This window comes from Rhincodon typus, chromosome 41 (genome assembly GCF_021869965.1).
Source record: "Rhincodon typus isolate 14 chromosome 41, sRhiTyp1.1, whole genome shotgun sequence".
Lineage (NCBI taxonomy): Eukaryota > Metazoa > Chordata > Chondrichthyes > Orectolobiformes > Rhincodontidae > Rhincodon > Rhincodon typus.
This window is the reverse complement of record NC_063372.1, coordinates 6,204,503-6,224,565: the sequence shown is the minus strand read 5'-3', so window position 1 is coordinate 6,224,565 and position 20,063 is coordinate 6,204,503. Positions and strand designations below refer to the sequence as shown.

Below are 20,063 nucleotides of genomic sequence, written 5' to 3'. Positions count from 1 at the left end.
GACCTGTTTGTTTCCTCTCCACCTATCCTCTCCTCTATCCATCTTCTATCCGCCTCCCACTCTCTCCCTATTTATTTCAGAACCCCCTTCCCCTCCCCCTTTTCTGATGAAGGGTCTAGGCCCGAAACGTCAGCCTCTCTGCTCCTATGATGCTGCTTGGCCTGCTGTGTTCATCCAGCCCTGCACTTCATTCAGAACAGGACCTGGTCGGAATGTGAAGTGGATGAATAACGAACATCAACATCTCACAATCTCTTCTCATAGCCATTAGGATTGTACAGTATTTGCATGATGACAGTGCCTTTTCAGCCGTCAGTGTGACCCAGTTTTCTTCCTTACCCATTGATACCAGTGATGAGAAAGTCAAGATTTCCTGTGATCTTCGTGCAGTTGATAAACTGATCGATGTTGTTTGAATCCACTGTCTGATATCGACTCCCAGCTCCAGTCCCGGCACAAGCTGGTTATATAAGAAAGCAGAGGACATGTCTGAGTAAAAGCAAGTTCTTTCTCTTTCAAAACATTCAGGTCAGAAGGACCTAGGTAAAACTTCTGGTCTGTTCTGAATTATTTCATCTCAGCCAAACAGAAACCTGGTGATTTCCTGTCATTAAATACACCGAGATTCACTGCCTAGTTTCACACAATGTATGGAAGGGCTGCAAACATCTACAGTATCCAAGAAAGAATCATCAAGGGAGAGATTACCAAAACAAAATTGGGGGTAGGAAAAGAAGTGAAAACATAAGAAGTCTCACTGGTAACAGAAATATTGTTGAATTTGCAAATTCTGCAATTACTGTACATTCATCTTGTGTGAAATACAGCGCATAAAATGGATTCTGCAAAATCCATGCAGCAGAGCCTCCATGTGCCTGATGGTGGTGCTGTTGGAGAGTAGGAACTGTAAGCTCCACGTCACCACAAACAGATATATACAAGCTGGCAATGTTGGAAGTTCCTGTGTTGAAAAAATCTTCTGATTTTGTCGGACTTCAACATTTAGTGCAATTCAGATAAACAGGACTAAATTTCCTAATCAAGAGAATTTAGAAATGCTGAGAAACTGCTGGCGTGGTTGTTGGGGGGGGTAGGGGTTGGGGGAACAATGCATTAGAGTGGACTTTCGAGTTCTGATGCCATTATTTGAGGCCCAGGGAGTCCCTTTCAACCTACGTTACCAAAATCAACCTTATCAGGTGATTCATTCAATTGCTGTTTGTGATCCTTATTGCACACAATCAAGTGCTACATTTGCCTACATTAAAGCAGTAATATTTGGGTGGGACTTCATGAGCCCATGCACTGTTTTAAATAGATTTTCTTTCTGGACTATGTCAGAGTTAGTGGAAGGGCTCTGTTCTGCTATTGATGGCTCACCATCAGTATAAAATTCCTTAGAGAGATTTTTGTGATGCAGTGGTAGTGTCCCTATCTCTGAGCGAGGATGCCCCAATTCAAGTCCCACCTACTCTAGAGGTGTTTAATGACATCTCTGAACAGGTTGATTAGAAATATATAAAATTCTCAGAGTGACATTGTTTGTATATTTGAGGAGAAGACAACATTCTGATGAAGGCTCCCCACCAGTAGTATAAACTACATTCTCGGCCATTTCTAGCATTTTCTACTTTTGTTTCAGATTTCCAGCATGTACAGATTTTTCCATTTTTTTGAGAAAACCACAGACCATTTCTATCATAATGGCACATTGTTTAAAATGTAACTCAATATTGCTTCCATCAAAAACCACAAATTTGACACAATGAGAAAAAGTTCGCTGTCTTGCTACCAGTCTCTGGGTAAAGGCCACACGACTTTAATGCTGGACCCCTCAGGGCTAATTGGCACTGGGGTACCTCGGCCTCTATTTCTGTAGCTAGTGGCTTGATGGGACACAGAACGACTAACATGGGACCGGGGGCAGAATCTGGAATTGCGAAATTCAAGGAATTGAAATTTCATGCAAATTCACTGTCAATTTTATTAAGTTGCTGCTAGGTTAAGCTGCCCATTGTGTGCTGGCAGCAGCCACATTTACAGAGTAGAGAATATACCCAACTTTAATTATATGAACGATATAAATTCGTGAGTAAATTAAACAACTTAACCAAAAAAAACCAAATAGAAGGTTTAAACAAAAACTATACTTCTCTCACTTTTTAAACCATGCCTCTCAATATGAAATCACACCGCAGACACTTAGAACAAGCCAGCAAAGATTATCTCACTTGCTGGTTTTCCAGGTTAACTTCAGCTCCAAGTTCCAATGTGTTTTCAGGCACTGCACTTTGACAGGCTGGATATAATTCAAGCAACAGAATTCAAATTCCAATTAGCTACTGACTGGCACAAAGCATTCCTATTTACCCCGTTAATGGTGTATCTATTGACTGGCCATCCTGATGAGGAAGAAAATCTGGCTAATACTGTTCACATTTTGCTGCTCACCTTTCGGACAAAGACCATCACATGGCTCACACATTTTCACGCCGTTTTTCTCAACCTCCATCTTGTCACTTGGACAAGCCCGGACGCAAGAACTTTGGTCAACAATAAAGTTTGCTGCAGGATAAAAGACAGAGAAAACCAGTTGCATTGCATGAGTACTTGCCTGAAAGTGCCAGCAATGATTTCCAGTGGTTAAAAAAAGTTCATCACAAAGTAGATTGTCCATTGGTGTCATTTTTAACTTTAGAGGAGATGGATGACATCCAAATGGCTAGCCAAAATTCACAACGTGTGATTTTCCCTCCCACTGTCTTTGATGGAAAGAGAAATCTCATACTACATGTAATGTGCTAATTCAACATCGACAACAATTAAAATTACTCTGCAGATACATAGAATGTTGCATTCTGTACCCTGACCAGTGAGAATCGATAACTGAAGGACAAAGATTTAAGATAAATTGCAAAAAACTAAAGAGAAAGTGAAGAGAACCTTTTATTAAACATAATGCAACTTGCTGTTATGATCTGGAATGCACTGGTGGCAAAGTCACCAAAGGCTAAATGGCCTCCTTCTGCATTGAATAATTCTCTTAAAATTTCTCCGCGTGTTGAATGTCAGCATAACAAAAAGGCAACCCTATGTGTGCATATGCACAAGCTAGTTTACAGGCAATGGAGGTGGGATTTAAAGTCAGCATCCTAAGCCATACAGAACAGGAAATTTCTCAATTCTCCCCACCAGCCTGTTGAGTTAGCCAGTCTCAGCCTGGGCCCAAATTGAGCGTGGAGTGGGATAGTGTGTTCTCTTGGGAAGGGAGATCATTACTGCATGTAGTCCAGTGTTACAGACTTTGCTAAGCATTGTGTGAGCTGTCCTGACAAATCCATCATTTAGAGAGTGTGAAATAAGAGAAAAACAATTTTACATCAATAATGTAGACATTAGATGCACTTACCAGGGCAGCTCTTCACACAGAAAGCTCCATACATATACTTGGTATCTGGGTTGCGCTCCAGCTGATAGGATTGCTTGTTGTAAATTAATGGTTGTGGACAGACTGGGACACAGGCATTACTGTCATTAAACCGCCTGCATGCCTGTGGGAACATAATCATTAAATAAGAATCAAACTGGCTAGAGGAATAACCATTTCACACTCTGATGCTTATGCACACCATTACTCCTCATTGCTTACATATTTTTGTGCAGTCTCAGTCTGTCATGCTCAAACACACTGTCTTTCAATCCCAATCACTCACTCTCCATCACTAATACTCAACTCTGCCTATCAGTTCCTGCCTCATTTTGTCTCTGTTATGTTCAGTCTGGCTGTCAGTCCCATCACAGTAATTTTCTGTCACCTCAGACCCTCAGTTCCCACTGCATTCTCCCACATTCATTCCAATTGGGGTCCACAGTAGTTTCATCATAATATAGCTTCTCTCTTTATGCTCATCCCCTTCCGAGTGCTCACTTTTATACGTCTCTGTTACACAATTGTACTTTTTCTCATTCACCTCTCAGTTTGTGTTATTTTCCTGACAGAGTGTCTTCTGACTGTGGTTGGGTATTAGTATCATTCCTATCAAACACTCAAATCAATCACACATAGGACAGAATTGTCTGTTGGACAGCACTTCCCAAAAAGGAAGCAGACAAGCCTTTTTGCTTGTTCTCAGCTACATCACCACCTCCTCATAAAATGGTTCAGGATTAGTCCTCAGTCCTCACTAAGCCAGGTACAGTTAGAATCTACACTTCATGTGAGGAAAACACATAGGAGATTCTCAACAGCTCAGAGAGCTTCTATAGAGATAGAAACAGAGAGGTAATCGATCTGAACCATTAACTCTTGTTCTCTTTCCACACCTGCTGCCAGATCTCAGTGTTTCGGGATATCTGGTTTAATTTCTGATTTCCAATACTTTGCTCTTATAGAATCCCTACAGTGTGGAAAGAGGCCATTTGGCCTATTGAGTCTGCACCAACCCTCCGAACAGCATCCCTGATGAAGGAGCAGCACTTCGAAAGCTTGTGATTTCAAATAAACCTGTTGGACTATAACCTGGTGTTGTGTGACTTCTGATGTTGTTCAACCCAGTCCAACACCGGCACCTCCACATCACCCTATCCCCGTAACTGCACATTTAGCCTGGCCAATCCACCTTACCTGCACATCTTTGGATGGAGAGGAAACCGGAGCACCTGGCAGAAACCCATGCAAATACGGGGAAAATGTGCAAACTCCACACAGGCAGTCGCCCAAGGCTGGAATCAAACCCGGGTCCCTGGCGCTGTGAGGCAGCAGTGCTAACCACTGAGCTACCGTGCCTCCAGTGAATTATATTAGAATTCACATTTCGTCACCTTTTGACTAAAGGAAAAGACTTACGAAACAGTCAGTATCTTTTGGTCCTGAACATCCACCGGCACATTCACTGTGGCAACACTCACTGGGGTTGTGTTGTCCAAAGCATCGGCCATTGCACTGAGGAGCACACACTGATTTAGTCACTGTGAGGAAGAAAAGAAAGTAGTAAACAGTAAAGATTATGTTTTGAAGTCTTGACAGTTGGAAGTGTCTAATTTGAGTAAAGAATCATTACAGCTTTTTCTACTCGCTCATCATTTTTTCACCCATTTACCTCAAGGCATTGATTCTTGCCAGGGTTCCATAGAGGTCATGAACCCTTGAGGACATCACAAAACTGAACATCATCGGAAGGAAAAACAAACATAAGAAGTGGAAGTAGGCCTTATGACTCCTCCAGCCTGCTCCACCATTTAATAAAATCATGACTGATCTCCACTTTCTCACCCTTTTCACATTTTCTGTGATTCCCTTAGTGACCAAATATCTATCAGTTTCAGTCTTAAATAATTGATCAAGTGAAGGTCCAGAGCCCTCTGGGATAGAGAATTCCAAACACTAACAGCTCTCTGATGAAATTTCAGTCTTTCATGGCCAACATAATATTCGAATGGTCTTATTATTCCAATGTTCAAGCCATGCTATGGAGGAGTAGACAAAAGAACACACCAGTTCCTAAGGCTTCTATCTGATAAAGAACTTGCATTTATGAGATCCCCATAACATCCCAAAGTCCTAGTGCCATTGAGATCTATTTGAGTAGGCAGATAGAGCTTCAATTTAACAACTAATCCAACAATTTCACGTCTGACAGTGTAGGGCTTCAACTGCACGACATTCAAGAATAAACCTAGGTAAAGTATGAACTTTAATCTTTGGATGAGGCTTAAAACCACAACCTCAGAGCTGAGCCAATGTAACACTTAATGTATAATTTATCTGTAACTAATTTGGTTTACCTTTCAGAATTCTTATATTTTGATTAAATTATATACATATGAACGAGTACTAGAAAACAAGGGGAGCTAGCATCTTCCAATGCGTGAGATTGTGTTTTTTTAATTATTGTTAATGTTTTCCTCACCTCTTCCATATTCGTATTCTAATCATCCGTTAAGTCTGGCACTGACAGAATGCATCGACATGTTTCAGAAATGTGTGGTACATTTGGATCAAGTCGAAGTAGTGCACCCATATCACATTCCTGTGACATGCAGCAATCTTAAGCCAGTTCTTGCACCAGAACTCAATAGACTGACCCTTTACCTTTTAATTTCAGTCGTACCTAGCAGTGGTAGGAATAGGAGTAAGCCATTTAACCCCTCGAGCCTGTTCTGCCATTCAATGCGATCAGGGCTGATCTGTGATCTAACTTCAAATATACTATAACAACAGATTCAATAGGAAAGTGGACATACTCACAGGTCTGACAGTCATCCTCACCAGGGCCCCAGCAATGTTCGTTACAAGATGCATGACACTTGGCACCTGAAGAAAAAGGAGATATGTCCTCAATATGGGACAACACAGATACACTTGAACAAACTAAACTGATAGCATGCAAAAGTAATTGCCTTCAATTTTTGGGCCGCTGACAATGATCTGTGAAGAATATGGGAGGAGGTAAAATCATAGCACTTTTCAGCACAGGAGAATTTCAGAGGGTTGTGTGCCATTGGCATTCTCTGCCTCAGAAGTTGGTGAAGGCATGTAGTTTTAAGGCCGACAATCCCAGGGTTATCCGTGGCAGTTGGCAATATGGAATTCGAAACACAAAACAGATGGTGGAGCAGGCTCAGAGTGGGAGTGGTGGGTGAATGGCCTACTTCTGCTCCTATTCCCAATGTTCGTAGGAGACCATTTGACCCATCGTACCTATGTTGCTGTGTTGTTACTACAGTGGTATCCAGGCTTCGTGACTAGCTGTGGGATCTGTCAATACCAGGTTAGGTGGATCAGGCCTGGGCGGACAGTTAAGCTCAAAAGCTCAACTCTCAGGAAAATTAAAATCTTAAATTGAGAAAACTAGGACAAGGGGATACAGGTTCAAACTAATAAAAGACTGCTTTTCTGAGAACAGGAAATTCTCCTGGACATTTAGCATTTATTACTGTCTGATAAGACAATGACAACTTTTATCTGACACAACAAAATTCCAAAATTTTTCACTTAACTGAGAATTAATAGCAAGATTTTTTTTAAAAGATCCCAATCCTAATTAGTTTAAAATTAATTAGATGTATGGATTTTTCCTTTTCTTTGGGACATTGTTTTTCACATCATTGCTTTGAAATTTGAAATATTCTGTATTGATGGGTTTATAGAGACGGAGCCTGTTGTGAATGTGAACAGTATAAACTGCACTATACATTTATATCAGCTTAGCTCAGTTGTTCGAAGTTCCACTACAGAGACTTGAGTGCATAATCTAGACTAGGGAACCTGAAGGGGTGCTGCATTGTAAGAGGTGCCATCTTTCATTGAGATTTTCAACTGAGATCCCATCCACCTGCTTAGGAGAGGATTAAAGATTCAAGCCACTATTTGAAGGTGTGTGGAGGAGTTCAAATGTCTTGGCCAATATTTATCCCAACCAACTCCCCACCAAACCATCAACTAGTAATTGATCACATCGCAATTAATGGAACTTCGCTGTGCGCAAATTCACTTCTGCGGTTGTCTCTGTGATAATAGTGATGATCGGTTTCAAGAATACTTTGAAACATCTGAGAATGTGAACGGTGCTCTATAAATGCCAATTTATATACCAACCTTATTATTATCAAGCAAAGTGTGGGGGATCTGGGAAAAAAATAATCATCCAAACCCACAGTCTGATTAGAGCACAGCAGACAGCTGGAGAGAAACACCCAGGAACAACTAACCAAATCAGAAAATCTCTTCTGTGATCCCTCCAGCCCACCTGCCAGTAAAACAGTCCAGAAGAAAGCCTCAGATTAACAATGTATCTGAACCTATCCACATTTCAAAGTTGAATTGACCAAACTGCCCTTGTGTTTTTTGTTAGTTTGACGGCTGGGGGGACAGTGGAGGAGGTCAAATCTGTGCTTGAGAGAGTGTCAAGCAATGACAGGATCAGACACTTCTGTAGTGCCCCTAGAGTTGAATAATCAACCATTCAGAAATGAAAAATGGCCATTTTGGCAGAGTATTGGTAGCCGTAGTGCATACAGAAGCAGTAGTGCATGTGTAAGCATTCACCAGCCAGAAGGTAACTTAGGAAAGGAAGGTTAATAGAAGGAGAAATTGTGCACAAGGAGTCAGAAAATTTATGAGACAAAGTTTGACATTTGGAACATTAAGGCCTTCACCTTTAAGAAAAAGGATCAACTTATTATGAAAATTTATAAAACCATAGATTCCAAATTTGGTGGACCCCAATTGATTAGATGCTATACTTACAGCCTTTTATGAAGTCCTTTGTCTCATTGAAGTCCAGTCTCTCCTTTGGATTATGAAGAATGTCAGTCCAGTTGATGGCCTGTGTGTAACACAGGAAATTGTTGCTTTCCAAATACACACCTCCTAGCAGAATCTCTACACCACAGAAAAAAGACAGACAAGGAGATAAATATTTCAGGTGGATAAACATTAATAAAATCTGTGGATGCTTTCTTTTAAAAAAAGTGAAATATCAACCTACTATAATACTTTAGTCATCTGTCTTTTGAATAAATTATTTTCAAATACTGTAAAATCTTACATAGGACTAGCTGCTGATAGTTGTATTGGATCAGTTTATTAAATCTGAAATCCCCTGAGCGCCAATAGTAGGAAACTACACACCAACACAAAGTCAGTCCAGGATTGCTAGTCACATCACTTTGATACTTGTCAGCACGAAGTGCAGAGTGCATGGTACTGCCATTAAACACATCAAACAATTGCCTGTCAAAGAAGAATTGGTTGAGAGTATTGCTTATTTGGATAAAAGAAAGCTAAAATCTTCCCCAGGTGGCTCAGTGGGTAAATGCACCACATACACTGATGAAAAAGGAAGTCATGCGTATACCTAGTGTTGTATCACTCATCTCCAGAAATGTCTCAAAAGCATTTTGCATTCAAAAAATTTGATGAAATGCAGTAATGGCAAATACATGGACAAGTGCTATTTTTCCATTCAGCAAGGCCCCTCATTCAGTCCTGTAGACCAGGAAGGCTCCAAGCTCAATTACTGGCTTAATGGTGAATTACCAGATCCCAAAAATGGACTTCAATATTATTGAGCTAGGGAAAGCAAACAAAAAAAAATCACCCAGGGTTTCTGACCCTGGTTGTGAGCTTCTAATTTTTGCCAGCACTGCGTAGTCAGAAGTGATATCTGCACTCCTCCAATTCTGACCTCTTGAGCATCCCAATTTTAACTGTCCACCATTGGCATCTATGCCTTCAGCTGCCAGGGCCCCGAGTTCTGGAATTCCTAAGCTTTCTCTCATTCTTTAAGTCATATCACATAATAACCTCTCTCTTTGACCAAGGTTTTTTTTAAATCAGTCCCATATCTCCTTATATGGCTCAGCTCCTAACAAACATCTTTGAGACATTTTACTGTGTTAAATATGCTATATAAATGCAAGCCATTATTGTTGAACAGAGTAGTTTTATATAAGACAATGGTTCTAAAAGAGAGTTAATGTTGAAGTCACATTGCACACCAATCAATCTGATGACGTCACACTGTCTTTGGGTGGTACAACAGTTGGCCTTGCACAAGGTCCTGTTGGAGACAGACATGGCATACTAGCTGCTGACAGTTGTATTGGGCCAGTTTATTCAACCTAAAATCCCTGGTACCAATAGTAGGAAACTATACAGCAACACAAAGTCAGTGCAGAATTGCTGGTCACATCACTTTGACACTCGTCAGCACTAAGTGCACAGTGCATGGTACTGCCATTAACCACATCTCAAACAATTGTCTATCAAAGAAGAACTGGTTGAGACACTAACTCTGGAGGAAACTGTAAGTGCCATCAACCAGATGTAAAGCTAAAAAGTCCCTGGGGATGATGGAATTACACCTGAAGTCTTGAGGCACAGTAACCCTGCCCTACATACCAATGGCCTGTTGGGAACAGATGGGGTTAGTGTTTCCTCACCTTGATTAAAAAAGCAATTAGTCATACTACTCCAACTACCATATGATCATCCGACTTTGTATTGCTGAAAAGACTCAAGTTAAAATACTTCTGAACAGACTTGTGCCTACCATCAATGAAGAAAATCTCTCAAAGAGCCAGTTCCATTTCAGGGCAAACAGGGGGACCAGAGATATAGGTATTTGTACTCAGACAAATACAAGTGCAACGAGCAAAACAAAGGCCTGCTCATCACATTTTAGACCTTACCAAGATATTCAATGTTGAGCAGAGATGGACTTTGGAAACTCCTTGGAAAACTTGAATGCCCACGAAGGTTCCTGACCGTTTGGAAGCAGTTTCATGAAAATCAATATGGACAAGTCAAACACAACAGCAACCTCTCAAGTCCCTTCTGAATCTCAAATGGGGTGATGCAGGGATACATGCTGGCCCAGATCTTATTCACCATCTTTCTCAGCTTGATGCTGCAGCAGATAACAGAAGACCTTAAGGAGGAAGTTTACGTGTCTCCAGACTGATAAAGCTCTTTTCAATCTCTTCAGGTTCACACAAAGACTCAAGAAAAACACATCCATGAACTTTTTATTGATGACTGCAGTCTCCTGGCCCAAAGTCAGTCAGATCTGTAACATATGACAACATGTTTTCCGAGGCAGCACAACTCTTTCAACCAAAAGATCAGTTTAAAGCAAACTGAAGCCCTGTATCGGTATGTACCACAAGAAGAATATCTGCCTCCAAATATTGTTACCAAGGGAAACAAGCTGAAAGTCCTCAAGCAATTTACCTATTTGAGGAATATCATCTCATTTGATGTCACCATAAACAAGGATGTAGACAATAGACATTTAAAAGTGAACAGTACATTCAGCAGACTCTCAAAGAACTGTGCAGCAATCTCAGTCTCAGAGTACAGACCAAAATCAAACAAAGCCGCAGTCCTTGCCACCTTTCTATATGGCAATGAAGCCATGGATCTTGTACCACTGTCATGTACATCTTCTATCAGCATTGCCTCTGCAAAATCCTCGTGATTCACAGGCAAGACCACCTCATAAATATTCAAGTCCTGGGAACAGCAAACATCACCAACATCAAGGCCATCCTCCTGCAAAGCCACCTGGGTGGGGCAGATCACATTGTCCACAGATGGATGATAATCACCTGCCCAAGATCATGTTGTATGGAGAGCTAACCACTGGTCAACAGAACAGACAGGCTCCACGCAAATGTTTCAAGGGCTCCCTGAAAAGGTCCCTTTCTGTATTTCTCATTGACCATCATCCAGTGGATAGCACAGGCCAGGCCCCAGGGATTGTGATTCCTGAACATTCTCAATCGGGAGTACTCCAGACTCCTTTGAGACTGAGCAGAGAGCCAGCGGGATAAAGAAAAGGAGGAGAATAGATCCAATTGCCTCTACAACAATGTCATTTTCACCTTCCCCTGCTGTGGGAGAATGTGCCCGTCACAGGTAGGCCTAACTCACCACCGGTGGGCCTGCAACTGCTGATCAAGCACAGCCTTCCTAAAAACTTTGGCTATGAAGAAATTTCAAGAGATAGTTGTAATTGTGCTTAACTGGTTAATGTTAATTGTAACTATGGTTATCATGTTATTCAAGTCAAGTGCTTTTTCATGTTAACGCTCGTCAGTTATCTATCCCTTACTACTGTTAGATAAAACTTTAAATTCAGCATGGTTGTAGCAAGCTACCCAACCACAACCATCAGCTGTCAGTAGCCAGTGGTAGGACTCAGCTGTGATGTCTTTTCTGTTCACCACACTCATCCTCCCTGACTGAATAAGCTGCTAAATATTTACTGAGTCAGTTCAGAGAAGAAGATTGATTGAGTTTTTTAAAGAGGTGATAAAGAAGATTGCTGAAGGCAGAGCGGTAGATGTTGTCTATATGGACTTCAGCAAAGCTTTTGACAAGGTTCAGCATGGTTGACTGATTAGCAAGGTTAGATCACATGAGATCTGGGGGAGCTAGCCAATTGGATATAAAATTGGCTTGAAGGTAGGAGATAGAGGATGGTGGTAGAGAGTTGCCTATGACCAGTAGTATGCCATAAGGATCGGTGCTGGGTCCACTGTTTTTTGTCATTTATGTGAATGATTTGGCTATGAATATAGAAGATATGGTTAGTAAGTTTGCAGATGACACCAAAATAAGTGGTGTAGTGGATAGTGAAGAAGATTATTTCAGAGTACAATGGGACCTTGATCAGATGGGCCAATAGACCAAGGAATGGCAGATGGAGTTTAATTCAGATAAATGTGAAATGTTGCATTTTGGTGAAGTAAATCAGAGCAGGACTTATACACTTAATGATAGGGCCCTGGGGAGTGTTTTCGAACAAAAGTACCTAACAGTGCAGGTGCATAGTTTCTTGAAAGTGGAATTGCAGGTAGACAGGGTGGTGAAGAAGGCATTTGGCATGCTTGCCTTCATAGGTCAGAACATCAAGTATAAGAGTTGGGATATCATATTGCGGCTGTACAGGATGTTGGTGAGGTCACTCTTGGAATACTGTGCACAGTTCTGGTCACCATTCTATAGGAAGGATGTTGTTAAACTTGAGAGGTTGCAGAAAAGATTTACAAAGATGTCATCAGGACAAGTATTTGAGCTCGAGGGAGAGGCTGAATAGGCTGAGGCTTTTTTCCATGAGGGGTGACATTAGAGAGGTTTATAAAATCATGAGGGGCATGGATAGGGTGAATAGCCACGGTTCTTTTCCTAGGGTTGGGGACGTCCAAAACTTGAGGATGTAGGTTTAAGGTGAAAGGGGAAGGATTTAAAAGGGACCTGAGGGGCAACCTTTTCACACAGAGGGTGAATAGAATGTGCTGCCAGAGGAAGCGGTGGAGGTGGGTACGATTACAACATTTAAAAGGCATCTGGATGGGTACATGGATAGGAAGAGTTCGGAGGGATATGGGCCAAATGCTGGCAAATGAGAGAAGGTCGGATTGGGACAACTAGCTGGCGGAGATGAGCTGGACCGAAGGTTCTGTTTCCGTGCTGAATGACTCTATGCCTCTGAGTGTGAGAACTTTGAATCAATGCCAGCCTCCAGCACAGGTCACAATTAACAACAAGAGCCTTCAGATACATGAGGTCTTTCATGTAGAAAAATGGCCTCACTGAGATGAAAGGAAAAGATAGCTAGTGCATTAAAGCTGAGAGATGAGATGGACAACTCAAAGCTGAGTGGAAGTTGGAAGGGTTTAAGGAAGGATTCTAAAGAGTGGACCTAGGAGAGGATGGGGATAATGGGGAAATCTGTTCTGTCATTCAAGAACTGAACTTATTCCAATATGTCCAGGAGCCACATGATAACCAACAATTTGTGATATTACAAGCTAAGAGAACCCCAACTCTGTAAAGCGAATTCATGAGAGGAATATTTGTCAATGTCTGTCACTACATAATTTCACACATTTAAATATCTGATTGTTAAATATTATTACTCATTGCCTGCATGTGGTACTTTTTGCCTTTATCTTTTAAGTAAAGATCTTTGTAATTCCACAATGTGCCACCAGGTGAATGCACAAGATTCATGCTACATTACAGGAGGCTGGTGGCAGCAATCTAGGGATAAAGGCTCTTTCCAAGGAGCTGGTTAAGGAATACAAATGTGAACTCTCTTTATACAATAACAAGAGGTCTATTGGAGGCCACCCTGAAGTGTAAATGACCACACACTGATGACATTGAAAGCATCAAAAGTTTGCTGAAGGAGAAAATTTCATGAAATATCTCTGATCAAAAGTGCTGGTGACAGTAAAGTTAACCAGCTGCAATTATACTGCTTCAAGCTTGTAATTTCAATTCAAAGCAAAGACGGGTTAAAGACTGAGCTCACCAATGCAGACCAACAGCTTACTTGCACCCTACAACCTTGCAAGGTATCTACGTTCCTCCACGTGCTCAATTTTAATCATTCCGCCATTGGCAGCAGAACCTTCAAGTTGCTCTTCAGAATGTCGATGCAGACTTGATGGACCAAATGGCCCCTTTCTACACTGTTGGGATTCTATGATTCTTAAAACTATTTCCTTGACCAAACATTTGGTCATCTGATTTAATATTTCTTTAAACGGCTGAGGCATCATTTTGTCTGATGATGCTGCTCTGAAGTGCCTTAGGACATTTTGGTACACTAAAAGTGCTATATAAATGTAAATTGTTGTTGTCTTAATTTGTTTTAAAGTCTCATTAATGCGCACATAGTCTCCCGATTGCTAAATTTGCCCTGCAGTGTAACCAGGATGATGAAGGGGCTATGGGGACTACCTCAATTACTAAACCACTTCCACTGGAAGGATACTTGTAGAAGAGAACATCAGTAGTCAACTTGATCATGGCAGGGCAATTCAAGACATTCATTTTGCAGCAAGCTTTATCATGAGCTCCCTCATGACCCAGTATGAGGCACTAAGTCATATAGACCAGGATATCTCCAAATTCAATTTCTGGTATGTACTGAGAATGTAAAATGTCATGCTGGGTTCTAACTGGGGCAGAGCAATTAGCCTCTGGCTAGGAAGAGGAAAACCAGTCAGGATTCTTGTTGTTCAGCACATTTCTACTGCAAAGTGCGTTTATGTAGTATCAGATGGGAATACAATCAGACTCAACTCTGATATATCCATAGTCAAACAGCCCACTCACACTGACTGTCTGAGCTCCATCTTAGGAAACCTGGATGACATATCAGAGGGGTTCCTGGCACCGATATATGCAGTGTGAAACAATCTCTTCATGAGAAGAAGTGGAGTGGATGAGTATGATGCATAGCAGAAAAGCTGCAGGGTGACTCTGCTAGCTAATTTTCACCATGCGTATCCTTTTTGCTGCCTTGCTTTCTGAAATTTGGCTCCAATCCTGTTCCCCAGCTGAAAATCTGGTTTGACAGAAACTGTGCTTTTCTCACTGACTCATTGCAAAAGTCACAACAAATAAATCTTTTAATTACACCTGTCAAGTATTATCCAAACGCATAGATTTAACAGAGAATTTGAATGAGCTGGAGGGAAACACCAAGATATTTTAGGTACAAAACAGATAGTCTTTTTTTCCGCCTGCTTAATTTGCAAGGCTTCAGATCTGAAACAATGCCTCCTTCTTAATTTAATCAATTTCTTTTTTACAATCAGGGCTGGAGGAGTGCATTGTTGCTCTAGCCCCATCATTTCATGGGTCACAATGTATAAATAAAACTATTTTTCTCCAATTACCAAGATGATCAAATAAATACCTTATCTATATTGAACTTTTAAAGTGACATGATCAGTTAACCATGTTTTTTTTAATCAAAAATTATCATTAAAGCAAAATGGATTCAAAAAGATGCAATAACTGGTTAACATACAGTCAGTAAGATAGAAGTAGAAATTCTTATCCCTCTAAATATCCCTAAAACACATGTGCAAACATGCAGACACTTGAGGAGAAGGGAAAAATAGAACGTTTTTCTGCAGTGATTGGCTTTCTGGGAAAAAAAAAATCACTTTGGTCAATAGGTTATTTTTAAAGGCAAAAGAATAAAGTGTAGAACATTAGGGTGTCTACTGATCAAATGTTCTGGCATGAGTGGTCAGTTACTAATCATGTATGGCTGTTTTTGAAGTCATACAGACAAAGCTTGCCCAGGAGACACAAACTTGAGATGTTCCTTCAATCACTCTTTCAAAAGAACAAATAGATTTCACTAGAACGCAATAGACGATTTTCTTTTCAGAAATAAGAGCAATCATCTGGGCAGCTTGTTCTTAGTAGGCTTTCCTTCAACTAACCCAACAAAAAAAGCACCACTCCAAGTCCGTCACTGATCCAAAACAAGGACCACAGATTTCACCAGTCGTGTGATTTCTAGGAAACTTCATTATAAAAGTCTGCAATTAACTTTCAATTGTTTTGGAAAAGAAAACACTCCAGGTATGTTCACAAAACTTTAATGAAATCCTCAAAACTTGAATCCTCAAAGCAATAATGAATATAAAGCAGCTTTGTAATACACTATCTCAGGATTGAATGGAAGACATTAGTCGAGATCTCATCAGAAGATGAGAATGGACTCAACTCTGATGCTTTCTGTGGTTCAACAGCTTGTCAACACTCAATGTATATGTTCTCATTGGTAGGGTACAGCTGTCTATGGGACATTACCTGAGTTACCTTTCAGAATAGGAGAAAAAGTCATAATGTCTGCAAAGGTGCCATGGTCATTGAAAATCCATGGTTGGGGGCTTTGTCAAGTGCTGAATCAACATTGGTAAAGGGGAATCTATGTTTTGCCCTCTTTGTATTACACTCATCCTCCCAGCCGCTCCTCCATCCACCCAGCATTTCAACAATCCTACCTGTTAGCTGTTTAAATCCAAGTTGTTTCAACCCATGAACTCCGTCCTTCCGATAATTGAGAATGACTGAGAGTGCGTACTTGTCATCGTACAGTGTTGTGCCACGTATAATTCGTAGGTTTTCTAAAGGAAGATACTCAAACTGATTGAGGGCCACCAGAACGTATCCTGTCACCTCCCGGATCGACTGTGTATGTGAGAAGAGTGGATGGAATAGAAAGCAAAATTAAATCAGCATACAGGGTATAATCATTGGACAGTAACATAAATCTTACACGTAATGAGAAAGAAAATCAGTGACCCAATGGCTGAGTTTGCAACTACACTCCACAATGTGAAGCTGAATTGTGAAGAACTTTCAATTCAGGCCTGGCCTATGCTGAGTTATCTGATCTCACAGAGGACAACAGGAGAATGATAGAACTGGCCTCAGTTCGGCCTGGAATTTGGAGGTGAGAACTGGGGTGGGAAATCAGGAAGGGTCCCCATTGCTGACCATTGTCCATTGGTGAAAGGATCAAAAGGAAAAAAGGGCATTGAATTAAGGTGAATGACATGAGGAAGAATGTCTTTACATAGCAAGTGGTTAGGACCACCTCGAGTGCACTGCCTGAATACGCGGCGAAGGCAGCTTCAATCATAGCTTTCAACAGGAGATCAGATAATTATCTGAAAAGAAAACATTTACAGGACTACAGGGAAAAGGCAGTACAATGGGACTAGGAGAGCTCCTCTCCCTGACTTCCCCTCCCCAACCTCTCTTTTCTTCGAAGATGCTTTTTAAAACCTGCCTCCTTAATCAAGCTTTTGGTCACTTATCCTAATATCTCCTTATATAGTTGGATGTTGCAAAGTTTTATTGATGATACTCTTGTGAAGCTATATTAATGGCATTATGTAAATCCAATTTGTTCACAATCCAAGAAATTGTAACTTCGATTCAATCTCAGCAAATAATATGGTCTTAAATTAATTTTGGTTTATGTTCGCAAATGTTCACTGGCCCAAAAATAATAATGATCACGTTTCTGCTTGATTTCATGATTCAGTCTCTTTCACAAGTACAAAATGAGATATTTTCAGAGCTATTACTTGTGATTAACACTTATTATTTGGGTCAAACAGCTGCTGAATATGATGGTCACATCATCCAGGCATTTTTTCCTTCTGTGCTCTAACCAGTCTATAATTCTACAACACCTGCTGAAAAATGTCCATGTGGGGATGTTAGATGATGATTATGGCGTTCAGCAATGACTTCCTCACAGATATCCTGCTCAGTGTAACAAAGATTTCCGATCAGCATTAAAATAATAAGAATCAGAAATCAAGGTCTGTCAGTCTTAGTTTCACACAATGGACAAGGTAGTCGAGGATAACCAGAAGCAATCAGTGTCTCCAGAAGAGAGAAAACAAAGTATAAAAATACATTTTATTTCATTTTCAATGTTTAAAGCTTCCCTCAATCTGTTTATACTGTGGTTTCTAACCACATAAATGGCTGAACTCTACATTGTCGCATCAAACCCATGGGGATAATAGCCAAAACTCTAAGTCATTACAGGAAAGGATAAAGGATAGTGCAGAAATGTCTAAACTGGGGGAAGGCCAATTTCAATATCATTAGACAGAATCTGGCAAAAATAGACTGTGAACAGCTACTTGCAGATAGGTCTACATTTGGAAAATGGGAATTTTTAAAAATAGTATTGTGAGAATTCAGGGCTAGCGTATTCCTTTAAGAATAATTGGCAAGGGCAGCAAGTCCAGGGAGCCCTGGATGTCAAAGGATATCACGAGTTTGAGAAAGACAAAGTCAGCTTATGTTAGGTACAGTGCATTAAGAATGTGGAGGCCCTTCAAAAGTATAGAGTGTAGGGGGTTGCTTAAAAAAGAAATTAGGAGGGCGAAGAGGGGCCATGAAATATCTTTGGCAGATAGGATCAAGGAAAACCCTAAGGCTTTCTATATGTGTATGAAGAGTAAAAGGACTACCAGGGAAAGAGTGGGGCCTATTAGAGACCAAAGATGCAAACACTGTGTGGAGCCAGAGGTTGTGGGTGACGTCTTAAATTAATTTTTCTCATCTATATTCACAAAGGAGAAACACATTGCGGCTGGGGATTTCAGTTGGGATGGTGAGTTTCTAGATCGTATTACGATTAATAAGGAGGAGGTATTATACGTTTTAATGGGCAAACAGGCGCATAAATCCCCAGGACCTGATGAGATGTATCCCAGGCTGCTATGGGAAACAATCGAGGAGATTGCTGGGGCCCCGACACTTCGCTGGCCACAGATGAAGTGCCAGATGACTGGAAGATAGCTAACATGGTTCCTTTGTTCAAGAAGGGCAGCAGGGATCGACCAAGTAATTTCAGGCCAGTTAGTCTGACATCAGTGGTAGGGAAATTATTGGAAAAAATTCTGAGGGACAGGGTTAATCAACTCTTGGAAAGGCAGGGATAGTCAGCACGAATTTGTTAGAGGGAGATCCTGTCTGACTAATTTAATTGAGTTTTTTGAAAAGGTGACAAAATATTATTGAGGAGGTAATACAATTGATGTGGTTTACATAGACTTCAGTAAGTCCTTTGACAAGGTCCCACATGAAAGACTGGTCCAAAAGGTAATAGCCCATAGGATCCAAGGTAAGTTCCCATAGGATCCAAGGTAAGTTGGCAAACTGGATCCAAAATTGGTTTGCAAATAGGAAGCAAAGAGTGATGGTGGAGAATTGTTTTTGTGATTGGAAGCCTGTGACCAGTGGTTTACCACATAGATTAGTGTTGGGACCCTTGCTGTTTGTTATGTACATTAACAACTTGGATGTGAATGCAGAAGGTGTGATTAGTAGGTTTGCAGATGACATGAAAATTAGTGGTGTTTTTGATAGTGTTATTGAAGAGAATGGTCTCAGGCTACAGTCTGATATTGATCAGCTGGTAAATTGGACAGAGCAATGGCAGATGGAATTTAGCCCTGATAAGTGGAAGGTGATACATTTTAGGAGGTCTAATAAGGAAGGATACACACAATGAATATCCCTAGCGAATACTGAGGAACAAAGAGACCTTGGTGCACAAGTACATAGATTCCTGAAGGTGTCAGCATAGGTAGACAGGGCGGTGAAGAAGGTGTACAGGAAGCTTGCCTTCATGAGCTGGGGTATAGAATTTGGAACAAGGAAGTCTTGTTACAACTTTATAAAGAACTGGTTAGGGCACAGACGGAGTACTGTGTGCAGTTCTGATCACTAAATCCAAAGGATGTGACTGCACTGGAGAGGATGCAGAGGAGATTCACCAGGATGTTGCCTGGAATGGAAAGTCTTAGTTATCATGAGAGACTGAATAGCCCCGACTTGTTTTCCCTGGAGCAGAGGAGGCTGACGGGGGGATCTGATTGAGGAAAATAAAATTATGAGAGGCATAGACAGGGTAGATTGTGAGAATCTTTTCCCCATGACAGACGTGTCGAAGACCAGAGCGCATAAGTTTAAGGTGAAGGTTAGAGGGAATCTGAGAAAAATATTTTCACCCAGAGTGTGGTAGAAATATAGAACATGCTGCCTGAGAGGGTGCTGGAGGCAGGTACTCTCATAACATATAAGCAGCAGCTAGATGAGTACTTAAAATACCAGGGCATAGTAAGCAATGGACTAAGTGCAGATAAATGGGATTAGTGCAGTTTGAGAGATAGCAAGAACTGCCGATGCTGGAGTCAGAGATAACACA

General features: G+C 40.9%; 1 protein-coding gene across 2 annotated transcripts in view; it reads right to left on the bottom strand.

Moving 5' to 3' along the window:
- The window catches only part of LOC109923881 (receptor tyrosine-protein kinase erbB-4-like), a 136,310-nt gene that overhangs the window by 44,718 nt on the left and 71,529 nt on the right, over positions 1-20,063 (bottom strand). For both annotated transcript variants that reach the window (XM_048618933.1, XM_048618932.1), the window contains exons 3-9: positions 16,327-16,513; positions 8,249-8,383; positions 6,248-6,313; positions 4,847-4,968; positions 3,410-3,551; positions 2,452-2,565; positions 340-460 (exon numbers count right to left, since the gene is read on the bottom strand). In XM_048618933.1, the coding sequence (XP_048474890.1) occupies positions 340-460; positions 2,452-2,565; positions 3,410-3,551; positions 4,847-4,968; positions 6,248-6,313; positions 8,249-8,383; positions 16,327-16,513 (887 nt within the window). The remainder of the gene's footprint in view (positions 1-339; positions 461-2,451; positions 2,566-3,409; positions 3,552-4,846; positions 4,969-6,247; positions 6,314-8,248; positions 8,384-16,326; positions 16,514-20,063) is intronic.